Genomic DNA, 13,563 nt, shown 5'->3' on the forward strand with positions numbered 1-13,563 from the left:
ACTTCCCATGTATAAAAAATTCTTTCCTCCTTTGTTTTTTATTCCTTTGTTCCATTGAATAGAAAATCCCAACTAAATTGCATTATTTATCAAATATTTTCTCCATTTGCTTCCTTTCTTTTCAATGCATTCCTATTAAATCTAGGTTTCTATACCAAAGATTCCAACAGCTAAATAACTTTCTCTCTTGAACTTTTTTTTGTTTTCCTCTGTTATTTTATTTTTTGTGCAGTGTCTTACATGCTCATGTAAAGTTGGAGGACTCTACTGAAACAAAATATGTAAATAAAGGAATCATAAAGAAAGGAGGACATCACATGAAAATGATACATAAACAGAAACCTTAGAAATCATAATCCTAAGCCCAAATATATGTAGAGTATGCAGCAAACTGCAGATGGCTAAGAATTAAATTAGTTTACCTACATAAAACATTCTAATGGAATTATTTGGTATGACATAAATATGATGAATGTAAAACACAACCAGAAAGATAACAAGCAGGTAGTAGTTTGTATCCGAGACAAAGTCCAAAGATGATACTAGAAAAGGTTTAGGTGGGTTAAAAGATCAAGAAAACTTACAAGCTCCTGAACCAAAGGAACAGAGATTCTCTGCCCAAGCAAGCTCAGTTGCTCAAGAGTCATCTCAGCATCCCTCAGAGATCCATCTGATCGCGACGCAATTAGTTTTAGTGCATCCTTATCAATTTCTAGATCTTCTTTTGTGGCGATCCACTGCAAAGTATAGATAATATCTGCATCCTTCAACTTTGGGAAAAAGAATTTCTGGCACCTGGACAGGATTATGTGAGGCAAATGATCAAGACTTGTACAAACAAGTGCAAAAACCACACGTCTGGGTGCTCGATCAATGATCTTGGAAATAGCACTCCAGGAATCAGGAGGCAAATTATCGCAATCATCAAAAATGAACACTCTATACTGAGAGGATAGCTGGGATATCATCATACTTTCAAGCAGATCCACAATACTCTCAAAGTCAAAGTTACTGACTGGACCAACTTCCCTGACATTCCGATTTTTACCCATATCATGTGCAATGCATGAACTGCAAATACCACAAGGCTTGGGATGTTGTGGAGATTGGCAATTTAAAGCTCTGGAAAAAATGCGAGCACATGAAGATTTTCCAGTACCATGAGGACCGTAGAACACATAAAGCAAGCCAACTTTTCTCTTTATGACAGCATTTGAAAGAGCCTGAGTTACCAAGTTCTGTCCCACCAGATCTTTGAAGGTTCTTGGCATGTATTTCTGTGTCAGACTTTGATGTCTAGCATGCTGGTGTCCTTTAGACTTGTGCCGACTACCAGATCTAGCTTCAGAAGCGAGGTCAGAGTCTACATCATGCCTCAAACCATGGCCAGCAAAAATACCTAGCTCTCCTGAATAATCACGCACCCAAGCTGCATTTTCAGTACTTTCTTGAGATCCTGAATGCTCAACTAGTAGAGGTAGTGCCTCGGCATCAGATTTAGCAGATGAACTTGAGTGATCAGATCCCACAGGCATATCTGGAGTATTTCTTCCTTGGGGAACAGGGCCACCTTTCCTTACCATTGAGTCAGAGAGCCCACAAGATAAACTTCTTCCAGCCATGTCCAAGAATGTTTTACCTCTGTGGTGAATTCTTGACCAGTTCCAAGGAATCCCACACCCATTTCTTGGAGCCTGTGTAACTTCTAGCTGGACATCCTGTTCCTCTACTTCCTCTGCATGAAACTTGGGTTGTCTTGAACCTTGGGCTAATGAATTAGAAGCCACGGATAATTCATTTTGTGCTCCAATCTCTCTAGAGCGAATAGTAGCTCGGGTTCTTCTTGCACCACGAAACTTGCACTTTTTAACTCTGTTCAATCCGTTACAGTAGCTGTAAGTGCCTGCTTCTGGCTCCTCACTGAATTTTTCCCAATTTGTATGTTTTCCACAATGATGGATGTGAGACAATTCTACATTGTTACTATTGAGAGGAAGTTCATTCAGCTGTTCTGATAGAGTCTTAAGGAGACCATCTTGACTACGTTTTACCTTCAGTGAACTCTTTCTATTTTTCATTTCTGCCTTCCCTGAAACAAAGTCATCAACCAGATCGTGACCATCTTGTAGAGGCTCCTCAGTGCCAACTGAAATGTCACTTCTCCAATTTCTCCGACTAGATTGCTCTCCCTTAATCCTTCTGGGATCTCTGGCTCTACGCATACTACTGCGATCACTAGCAGCTGCTCCCTCATCATCTTCCCTGGCTAATTCAGCAGCAGCAACTTTTGATGTTGCTACGCTTGCATTATGTGGTGAACTTCCTGACAACCTACTACCTTCCCTCTGGCGCTCAATACCTACAGACCTCCTTCCTTCACGCAAACCAGCATCCTTTTCAAGTTTCTTAGATGACGAATCAATTATGGAAGGAGAATGCCATGAGGGAGGACTAGTGGAAGGATCCCTGAGGGACCTCGACCTCTGAAGAACAATAAGATCCCTCATAAGTGACCTTTCGGCCAGTATGGGGCTCTGCCTGTGCATATGGTTCTTCAGATGGATGCAATTTGTCAAATGGATGTGATTGCGGAGGTGATCACTAATAGCACCATTCTCATCTTTGAGAAATCTACTACGAACTGCCCTGGTCATGATCAGAAGCAAACTGATTCCAAAGAAGAGAATGAGGTGAATCAACAGAATAAAGAAAAGAAAAACCAAGCATGTTTGGTTTCGAAAGAACTGTAATTGTAATCCTTTTTAAATCCTAATACTACGAACATATCTGGCGATGTTCACCCCATCCCAATTGTGATATTTTCGCCAATACTACTCTGAGTTCCAACTCCAAACATACATTCGATCAATTGGAGTTCCTGTCAGACAAACTCACAACCGAACTTAACAGTAACCATAAGTTTAAGCTTGAAGGTTCTGAATTAACTCATACTGAATGTCAGACAACTGAAACCGAGGATATGAAACACTAGCCGAGCATTAACCCTCCAATGAGAGTCATCACCCCAAACTCGACTAAAAAAACAAAGATCCTCACAGCCACCTCGTTCAGGAAGCGGACTGAAGAGCAAAACAAGTACAAAGAACTGGCTTTTCAGATCTCTGCAACAACCCGAACCTCTCGCTCTGTCTCACTCAGTCATCAACTCTCGTTTTCCATTCTCACCAAAACTTCACCAACTCTGCAGATTGGAAGAGAAGAGGAAACGCAGAGGTTGGAATTCAACCAAACCGAAAAACATCGTAATCAACGTAAATACAGAAAAAGAAGCAGAAAAGACACTGAAACTTACCCGAAGCGAAAGCATTGAATCCATTTCGATTCTTCATGCTTTTTTGGCAAGATCTTTCTGCAAGCTCACATGCAGTTCACGACGATTTCTTCCAAGCAAATGATAGAGACCTAAATAGAGAGAGAGAGAGAGAGAGAGAGAGAGAGAGAGCGCTCTGGTCTGGACCTGACCTGAGTCTGACAGACACAGCTTAGCGGTTTCAGCTCGAATGAATCGAAAAATGAGGCCCTGCTTTATATATTTTCCATGTCCGAAAAGAAAAATGTTTTTCGTTTCACGAGAAGAGGGAAAAAAAATTGAAAGGGTAAATTACAAAGACCCCCTGTATTATAGGGTCTGTGACAAAGACCCCCTGTACTTTGCTTTACGATAAATACCCCTTGTAATTTGATCGTGAGACAAAGATCCCCTTCCGTTAACCTTTCGTTAAAATCCACCGTTACAAGATTTTTTAATTCCCATACTACCCTTGTAATACCTATTCAAAGAAAAACACTATTTATCTTCTTTGACCTCAGGACATACAAACAGTAGCTGTTGTAGCGGCGACGGACTTCCAAAGTCCTCTTTCTCTCTCTCCCGATCTCTCTTCTTCCCCTTCCCCTTTCTCTCATCTCCTTTCTTCTTCCTGATTTCCTCTGTCTTCTATTCCTTGCAGATGGAGAGAGAGAGTAACTATTTTTCATTCCTCTCCAACACCCTATCTTTCTTCTTTGATAGAGACAATGGTTGTGGAAGCTATGTTGCTCCCCTAGGTGCATTAGACTAGTATGCATTGAGATCCTTGCTTGACTACTCAGTTGCTCTGCCACCTATTCCACCATCACCTCCGAAGGCCATCATTGTAGGAGGAATTGATCCTGGTGATGAACTAATAGGTAACCCTAGTTGGATTTTTTTGTGTTGTTGAAGAGGTGGAGGAGGTAGTAGGGGTTGGGGAGGTGAGGTTCTACTTCTACCACCATCGTGGTTCTTGTTATGGTAGTAATAACAATTCGCCCCCGATTGGGACTCCCCCTTCATCTCTTTCCGATGGAAGTTCCTATGACAGTTGCATGCGGCGCATTTTAGGGCCTCTGGGGTCCCTTCCTCGCCACTTGGCATGAATTCGTGGATCTTTTGGCCCTCCCCCTGACCCCTATTTACCCCCAACCCCATTCAACCCATATACTCTCCCTTCTCACCATAAATTGGAGCTGCCCAATAACTTTCCATTTCTAACATGTTAAAATTGTAGTCATAAATAATGCCTTCAATCAAAGCGCATAGAAATTGCTAAGATTTTGGTAGCAAACATTGCAATGGATACTAACAAAGTAAAGATCTATGGGCCATGTGTTTGTGTTGATTCTATGTCACGGGTTGCACAAATTGAAGGGGCAGAAAAAGAGAATATGAAAGAGAAAGTGCAAAAGATTATAGCGTATGGGATCAATTGATTTGTGAATAGACGGTTAATTTACAATTTCCCTGAGGAACTATTTGCATATGTGGGAATTTTGGCGATTGAGCATGCTGATTTTGATGGAATTGAGCGTCTTGCTCTAGTAATTGGTGGTGAAATTGGTGAAGACAAATTAATTCACTTCTTTGGGGTTGAAATGGGTCAAACTTGCGCCATAGTACTAAGAGGTGTTAGTTTTCATGTGCTTGATGAGGCTGAAAGGTCTCTACATGATGCCTTGTGCGTACTCTCTCAAATTGTTGTTGACAACACAGTTTTACTTGGAGGAGTGTGGCACCTGGGATGGTGATGGCAAAGGAAGTTGATGAATCGGCCCGCAGGACTCTAGGAAAGAAGTCTCATGAAATTGAGGCATTCTCATGGACCTTAACAGGCCATCCCTACAACTATTGCAAATAATGCAGGTTTGGACAGTGTGGAATTGATTTCTTAGCTTCGTGTAGAGCATCACAAGGAGGGGTGTACTGTTGGAATCGACATCCTCTCAGGGGCAGTAGGAGACATGGGGAAACTTGGAATCTCAGAGTCATTCAAAGTCAAACAGGCTGTGCTACTTTCTGCAACTGAAGTTGTAGAGATGATACTCAGAGTTGATGAAATCACCACTTGTGCCCCACAGAAAAGAGAAAATAGAAATTCGGAGAATTGGGATAGAGAAAGAATGAGATAGGATGGTGAGGGAGGGGAAAATAATAGGTTAAATAGGTTTTAAGAGAAAAGGGGCAAAAAAAGAAAATAGAAAAAGTTTAGTGAGGTATTTTGGTAATTTAGTGCATTCCGTTATCTGACTTAACGGTCAAAGGGGGTCTTTATCTCACCATCAAAGTACAAGGGGACATTTGTTGCAAAACAAAGTACAAGAGGTCTTTGTCACAAACCCTATAATACAGTGGGGGTCTTTATAATTTACCCAAATTGAAATGAGTCGTCGGTCGTCCGTTCCGTTGGTTGTGTTCTCAGGGGTGGGAGTTTAGTTTAGGTGTTGATATGGGCCCGGCCCATGGGGGCTCAATCGGGTCCACATAATTGAAGGAAATGTGGACGGTGAGGGCGCGAGAGAGTGCGTAATAATTGTTGGGCGCTGAATTAAGAAATGGGTGTCCACTCTACTGTCTCCTACTCCGCTTACAACATAAAGAAGGCCCAATAAATGTCACACTCACGTGCGCTTTCAGCCCACGAATTATGTCTGATGATAGAAAAATCAACTTTCTGAGCTGATGTTTGGGATGTGTTTTCACCGCGATTTTGAATGAAAAATCAGAATAACGATTACGATCCCATCTAACCGTGAGTGTGGGCCGGAGTGGGCCCGCGTGGTGGTGGGCCTAGGTTCAATTGCTTGGTTTGAATGGGAACCTTCAATGTAGACTAGTAGCGCTTTTTGAATCTGGACAAGGGCAAGATTCCAACTGCACTCAAGTCATCAAGTTTCGACTTTCGAGTGGGTTGTTGGACTGAGCTATTTTCAAGGGTATATCTGGATTCACATTCTTTTATACCTTCTTTTGCTTTGCCCTTCTTTTTAGTAATTATCTTTCTATAGGGAAAACGATTAGCTCATTAGGCTTGGTCTATTTGCAGTGCAAATCTGAACTCAATGCAAATTTTGTATCCGGTTCAGTTTTGCATCTGATTGTCCGAAACTATGACTTAACTCCTATTATGATATAAAATTTGTATTTTTGTCTCGTTTAAATTCATTAGAGGTGCAAAATTTTCATGCCAAAAACTGATGAAAAGTTTGCATCACCTTCCTCTTCATTTCTCTCTTATATAAAGTAGTGACCACATCATTTTGCTCTTTACCTCACTCTAAGAAAATAATACTCCCCTTACCTCCACTCTGTATATAAAGTGGGAATAACACCATTTTACTTGTCACAAGCAAATAGGACAAAGTCAAATTGGAAACCAAAGTAAATTAAAATTTGCATTAAGCATTTTTGCACTCTCACACAATTACACCATTGTAAATGAAATTTGCACTGCAAATAAAAGTCTTACCATATAAATGGATAGATGTGAAGGAGTTCCCTTTTGCTATAACACTGTTGTAGCGCAAAGCTAAAACTGAAAATCATGGCCTTATATGTATTGCAGTGGCCCCACCAAGAAGTCACTTAATCTAATTCAAGGTGGAGCCACAACAACACATCAAAGGTTTTGATTTAGTTGTTTCAACACAACGCTAGTAGCAAATGTGGTTTCTATGGGAAAGGCTCAATTTCTATGTGCCCATTTGGGAGTGCTGAAGTGCATCATCAGCTTCTGGCTTTCTAAAGTGGGCTTACATAAACAACCTAGAAGCTATGATTGTTGAAAAAATTTAGAGAGCCCAAATCAGCTGTCAGTCCATCATTTGAAGGGCTGTCTGCTTTAATCTCATTGAATAACTTATTCAAAACACTTCAAACCAGTCGAACCAATTTAGTTGAATTTTCAGCTCAGCCCTCCCAAACCAGTATTATATTCTCTCCCAAATTACTCTTGTTCTAGAATCCAGATTTACTCCTCACTAAGGGTTTTCATATCAACCTCACAATACATCAACCCTCTTCATATCAACCTCACAGTATATTCAACCCTCCATTGGGAATATCTCTCCATAAATGACAAAATACATGCACCAGATTATTCCCAAGATTGATGTAAGTCGATCTCCTGGCTTTGAATCTAGTAATATTTCAAAAGAAGGTAAGTTTCAGCCCAATAATCAAAGAGATCTATGTTCTAAGTAAGTTATTAAATTATAACCTTTTTCTCCAAATGGGCATTGAAAAAGTGGGCAGTGGTCATCACCCTATTGGGTCTAGATGGGAGGCCTGATTGACTTGAATCATTTTAACAGTCCACACATGCAGACTTGAAAAAAGAATGCATAAACCCAACAAAAAGAACATGGATGCTTGTATCCACATAGAATGGCAATAGCCAGATGTCTATCAAATCATGCATTTAATGGGGGCCCACTGGGTTTTTTCCATGTATCCAATCTGACTTCTTTGCCTACACCATTATGACCCCCACCTTAGTATTATTGCTCATATCCCTTAATTTGTAATTAATTTTTTAAACAAAGAAGGATATGAAAGAGAACACCCCTTGAGGTGCTGTCAGTCTTAAAACCTCAAACTTGCCTCATAAAATCAGGGTTACGTGGACAAGTTCAATTGCCATGAGAGAGAGGTGTTTACTTTATATTCTTAAAAGGGAAAATCTATGATGTGGAAAAGATGTAATATAGGAAGAATTTTGATTAATTAAAATTCATTCATGAATTTTGATAAATAACACCTAATTGATTATTACGTTTATAATTCTAATTAACTGATTAGAAAATTTTCAGATATTATATATTTTCTATATCATAGTTAAACCCTTCCTAAAATTGACACTTCCGATGTAAAACTCTTTTGTTAAAAAAAAAAAAAGTTGTCTCTACGGTTATAAGCTCACAATACACAAAAATCGCATATCGTTAGCTTTGAGTCTTATTTCAGACATAAATATGTGAGAAGGGCTTCTATTGTTTGAACATATAAAATTCCCCTATCATTTAGTATATAAAATTTCGGTGACCCTCGTGCTTGGATGTATAAAAACTCCTTAAACCATTTAGTGTTGTTTGGCACCTAGCATTTTATAAGTGTTTTGCCACATTAAGAAAAACACGGAAATGCTAAAAATCATGTTTGGTATGCCTTTTTTTTTCGAAAAAAAAAAAACATTATTACAATAATTAGCTTCGGGATTCAGGCATTTCTTGAGCCATCAAAATTGATGATTCTTGAATTGCCTTGAAAAAACTGACACCTTTTCTAAGATGTTATATAATTATCATTATATTATAATAATAATAATAACTCAAAACATTTTAAATGTCTAATCATTCTGTATATCCACCAAGTAGGGATGTAAATGGACCAAACCATTATTTGATTTGAGTTTGAATATGATCCTAATTTGTTAGATTCGGATATTCTCTGTTGGATTTTTCAATTGGATTGGATTGGATTGAAAAATAAGTTTTATTTAAAAAAATGGATCAAATTTGAATCCCTTCTTTTATTATATATATATATATTGTTTTTCATGTTAATAATTTGTTAAATTTCACAACCTATGGATAATTAAATCAGATCAAATCAGGCTTAAATATCAGACATCTTTAACAAATTCGAATTCAAATTGATCTTTGTGAGATCAATTAGATCAGGTATAGAATTTACATTATCAAATAAAATTCAAATATACCCCATCCGAATTTGATCCAACACGTTTACATCCCTGCCACCAAACGATTTTTTTTACACACAAAAAAAAAAAGAAAGAAATGAAATACTTGTGAATCGAAAATGCTTATGAAATAGAATGATGTAAAGTGCAACGTGCTAAACACCCTCTTAATATATAGCATTTCGGTGACCCTGAAAACCAATGTACATATCAATACATTGGACCATGGTTTTTAAAAACAACTTGGAGACCGAACCGGTCAGGGGTCCGGTTACTAGGTGCATTTCGGTGACCCTGAAAACCAATGTACATATCAATACATTGGACCATGGTTTTTAAAAACGACTTGGAGATCGAACCAGTCAGGGGTTCAGTTACTAGGTCGAATGGTCCGGACCATTCTGACAAAAAATTATAAAAAATAAAAAATGGTCAAAATCATTTGAACGGTTAACTGCTTGGGTCAACAGTTTACTGACCAAAATCAACGATTTTGGGCAAATTTCCAGTTTTGAGGAAAACCGAAACCAATCACCTGACCAGTTCTCAGTTTTTCCGGTCCAACCATCCGATCCAGTCTGATTTTGAAAACCATTCATTGGACCATGGTCGCCTCCAAATTGAACCATCCAACTCTTTAAATCGATCAAAGTGCCCCTAATTTATTGTCCTTTTTACAAGTGCATTGACAAAAATGCCCACATGAGTTGTATGCAATAAATAAATAGTGGACCATAAGAATGATGTGAAAGAGAGCTTACTTTTTTAGAGACAAACATGCTTCTACGGTATCATAGATATATCTCAATGCTAGTTGACTGTAAATAGAATCTTGCGATAATGGTATTACATCTCAATAATGACAGGTGATTCAAAGGGCCCAAAGTTCAAACAATGAATATAACACTAAATAGAACGGAATGAAGAAACGGGATTCATGTAACAGACAGGAAACGACATATAATAACAGGGGCAGCGCTTAATGAAAAAGTTTTCTTCTATATATCCACAACTAACATTAAGGACAAGTTTATTTAAAAAGTACTTATTTAGTAATTTATTGAAATTGTCCTTGTCGACCACCAAACATTTTAATGGTTTTCAGTTGGACCCAATCCCAAATTTGTATTGACCCTTTTGGTAGGGTGCCATTCGAGTTGGTCGGAGTTAGATTTTTTTTTTAAATTGTCTCGGGCTTCAATTAGGCCTATTCAAATTTGCACAAAAATCCTTTTGCCAAAAAAAGAAATTGCACTCTTTAACAACTAGGGATGGGCTCAGCATGGATCAGCCTCAACCCAAACCCAACCAAGCAACTCTATCTGAACTTGATCCAAGCCGGCCCTATAAAGTGGGTATCACCGTATCCATCATGCTCCATTCTATATATAATATGCCTATATACTCAATCAATATATATATATATACACATCACCATTAAGCCTGTAAACCGTCCAGTCAATCTATTCCAGTTCACCCCTGACCTGATAATTTGCCAAAAATTGTTGATTTAATCAGCGACCCACTGACCTAAACAGTTGATCCGTTCGATTCAGACAACAGTTTTGACTATTTTGTTTGTTTTAATTATTATTTTTTATTTTTTAAATTGGAATAGACCATCTGTTTGAATTATGGTTTTCAAAATTGGACTGGACCGGATGGTCTGATTGAAAAAACCGGGAACCGGTTAGGTGACCGATTCCGTTTTTCCCCAAAACTGGATTTTTTACAAAAAATGTTGATTTGGTCAGCAAATTGCTGACCCGGGTGGTTGAGCCATTCAAACTGTTCAATGGTTTTGACCATTTTTTATTATTTATTTATTTTTTAATTTGTTTGTTAGAACGGGCTGATCATTCGACCCGGGAACCTGACCCCTGACCGGTTTGTTCTTCGGGTCGGTTTTAAAAACCTTGGTTTGAATCGGATGATTGAACTACTAACCTAAAAACCAATGGCCAAAGCACTTCCAGTTCCAGACCGGTTTTTAAAACATTGATCTTTGAACCTGAATATGGCTGACCTGATCTTAACCTAATAGGCTCGAATCAGTGCATATTTACCACTTAAACTGATACACTGACATTCTAATTACTATGGCTAGAAAAGTAGAAATAGTTATCAAATCATTATGAGATGCGTATCATTTATCCGAGTAAGTGATACCTAGAAAAATAAACTTTTCCTAATCTCTACATAAATTTAAAAAAAAGAACATAAATTTCCTAATCAGCTTCATTGACCAACTTTTCCCCCTCTCAAAATCCCAAAAACGAACCGCCCCAAAGAAAAAACTTTTCCCACTACTCAAATAAAAATAATGAAGTTGCGATGGTTGAAGTCTTCTTTGCATGTTGAATTGGGTCTAAGTAATCCACTATGTAGGATCCATTGGACAGTGGGTGCTAATCCAAATGCTAGGAATACGGACCAGGACCACCGGAAAAATTATACATCCTTAGACCCATCTATGTGTCCTATTTCCCCTTATTCAAGGTTTAGGGACCATTTGAGAACCGCTGAAGTGGTTGAACTCAAAAGCTTATTTTTTTGGCTCAGGTTGGGAATAGTACAAATAAAAATATGTACAATGCAAATATAAGGTTTAAAAATACAGTATACAAGGTTTTGCACCCTATATATTTGTATTTGTACTATTTCTAAACTAAACCTTTGTGTTTCAACAAATAAGATTTCAAGGAGGTTGTGGGTTCCTTAATGGCTGAACTTAAAGCTCAAGTTGGGTAGAAAACTCTTGAATATTTAATTATTTAACTAGCAAATGTATACGTGATTTGCATATGACAATTTTAGATGGTGATGATAATGGTAGTAATATGTGTCCAAAATTTTCTACATTTTTTAATTTTTTTTTTATATCTCTACATGTATAAAACTAATTCTTATTTATCACACTTATTTTTGTTTAATATGATGAATATATAATATCATAAATATATCCAAATGTTTTCTATAAATTTCTATATTTTTATCTTTTTAATATTTATTATTTAATTATATTACATTAAGGGTTGACACATTCGACCCAAATGTCACAAAATAGGAAAATAATTTTATTTTTCAACCAGTTATAAATTTTGTAATTTGTATTTTATTTCTGTCATCAATAAAAAAGATTGTTATTTATCACATTTATTTTTCTTTAATGTGATTAATATGAAATATTAAATATTTGCTCAAATTTTTTAAATTTTTTAAATTTTATATATTTACTTCTATTTTAAAAGATTATTATTTAACTATGACAGCTTAAGTTTATCCATTTGACCTGAATGGTTAAATTGCTTAGCCACTACCAAGACAGAGGAACAGTTTAGTTTCACATGCTCATATTCATACTTTTAATAATAATAATATAGATATAGATTATTTTATCTATTAAGGCTTAGTTTGGAAAAAATACAAATACAAATATGTAGAGTGGAAACTTTGTATTTTATATTATTTTTATATATTTATAGTGTACATATTTGTATTTATATTCTTTCTAAACTGAGCTTAAAATACAAAACAATAAGCCGTTGAATTCAGCAAGTTAGCCACTATCAAATGGCCCTCAACCATGTAGAAAGCCACAGAAATGAAATATTAAAGTTGCAAGCTGCCAAGTTCTGTTCTTCTACACAATTCAGAAAAGCGAAATGTCATTATCCAACCCACCCCACCCATTTGTCATTAAACCTTCGACATTTTTACACTTACAACCCAAAATTGAATCCCACATTTTCACACTTGTCAACAATTTTTAATTTCATCATTTCACCAGGCAATGCCCCTCAAAAGGTTTGAATTTGAGAATTTATAAAATAGATCCTCAAAATTCCAGTCCAATCCATCTGCCATGAACAGGTCAAACTGTGATCCCTATTTAATTTTTGAACAATAAACATTGAAGTGGTTTCCTCAGCAGAAGGAAGGAGATGTTTGTCTGTTACATAGGTGACAAATTGTCAAAACCAGATTGCAGTCCTCCTCACTGGTTCTGCCAACTCACTAGTGCATGTACATTTACAAACAAATCAATCAATATCAAACACACTGTGTTCTGGTCCTATTTCTGTTATTGTAACTGCAACACCATGATTTTGGTTGAATCAATCGTTTTTAAACTTGGTTTTGTGACGATTTGATGTGAATGCTTTGGTTGAGTAATGAACACCCCTACAGCGTCATGTCTGTTGTTTGTCATTTATTGTATGGGAGATTCTGACAATAGGGCTTGATTGCAGCGCAATTTCATTTGCATTGGTATAAGAGTACGAATAAGTTGAGTACAAATTCTGATTTATTTAATTAGGTTTTTTCTTGTTCCGTTTGCTTGCAGCTCAGACGCAGTAAAATAAAGCCTTGAAGTAAAAAATGAATGAGTTTGCACTCCACTCATTTACATTCTCATGCATATTTTGTATTAGTACAAGGCAGGACTGAATAACTCTGGAGTCAGGGCTCTTAAATGGTCTTTGTAATGCCTCATACATTGAAATTAATACTGAAACTAACTTCACCAAAAGGTTGAATGAGT

At 37.2% G+C, this 13,563-nt stretch overlaps 1 protein-coding gene and 1 pseudogene across 2 annotated transcripts in view; one reads left to right on the forward strand and one right to left on the reverse strand.

Annotated features, from left to right (window-relative positions):
* Window positions 1-3,523, reverse strand: part of LOC148847778 (protein STICHEL-like 3) — a 38,790-nt gene extending 35,267 nt beyond the window's left edge. For both annotated transcript variants that reach the window (XM_088948144.1, XM_088948145.1), the window contains exons 1-2: window positions 3,314-3,523; window positions 585-3,202 (exon numbers count right to left, since the gene is read on the reverse strand). In XM_088948144.1, coding sequence (XP_088804270.1) covers window positions 585-2,654 — 2,070 coding nt within the window. In that variant the 5' untranslated portion in view covers window positions 2,655-3,202; window positions 3,314-3,523. The remainder of the gene's footprint in view (window positions 1-584; window positions 3,203-3,313) is intronic.
* An 822-nt stretch (window positions 3,524-4,345) lies between these two features.
* LOC148847779 (T-complex protein 1 subunit beta pseudogene) lies at window positions 4,346-5,448 on the forward strand (annotated as a pseudogene).
* The last annotated feature ends 8,115 nt before the right edge of the window (window positions 5,449-13,563 follow it).

This window comes from Nelumbo lutea, chromosome 6 (genome assembly GCF_056320005.1).
Source record: "Nelumbo lutea isolate HS-2025 chromosome 6, American lotus-T2T, whole genome shotgun sequence".
NCBI classification, from domain to species: Eukaryota; Viridiplantae; Streptophyta; class Magnoliopsida; order Proteales; family Nelumbonaceae; genus Nelumbo; species Nelumbo lutea.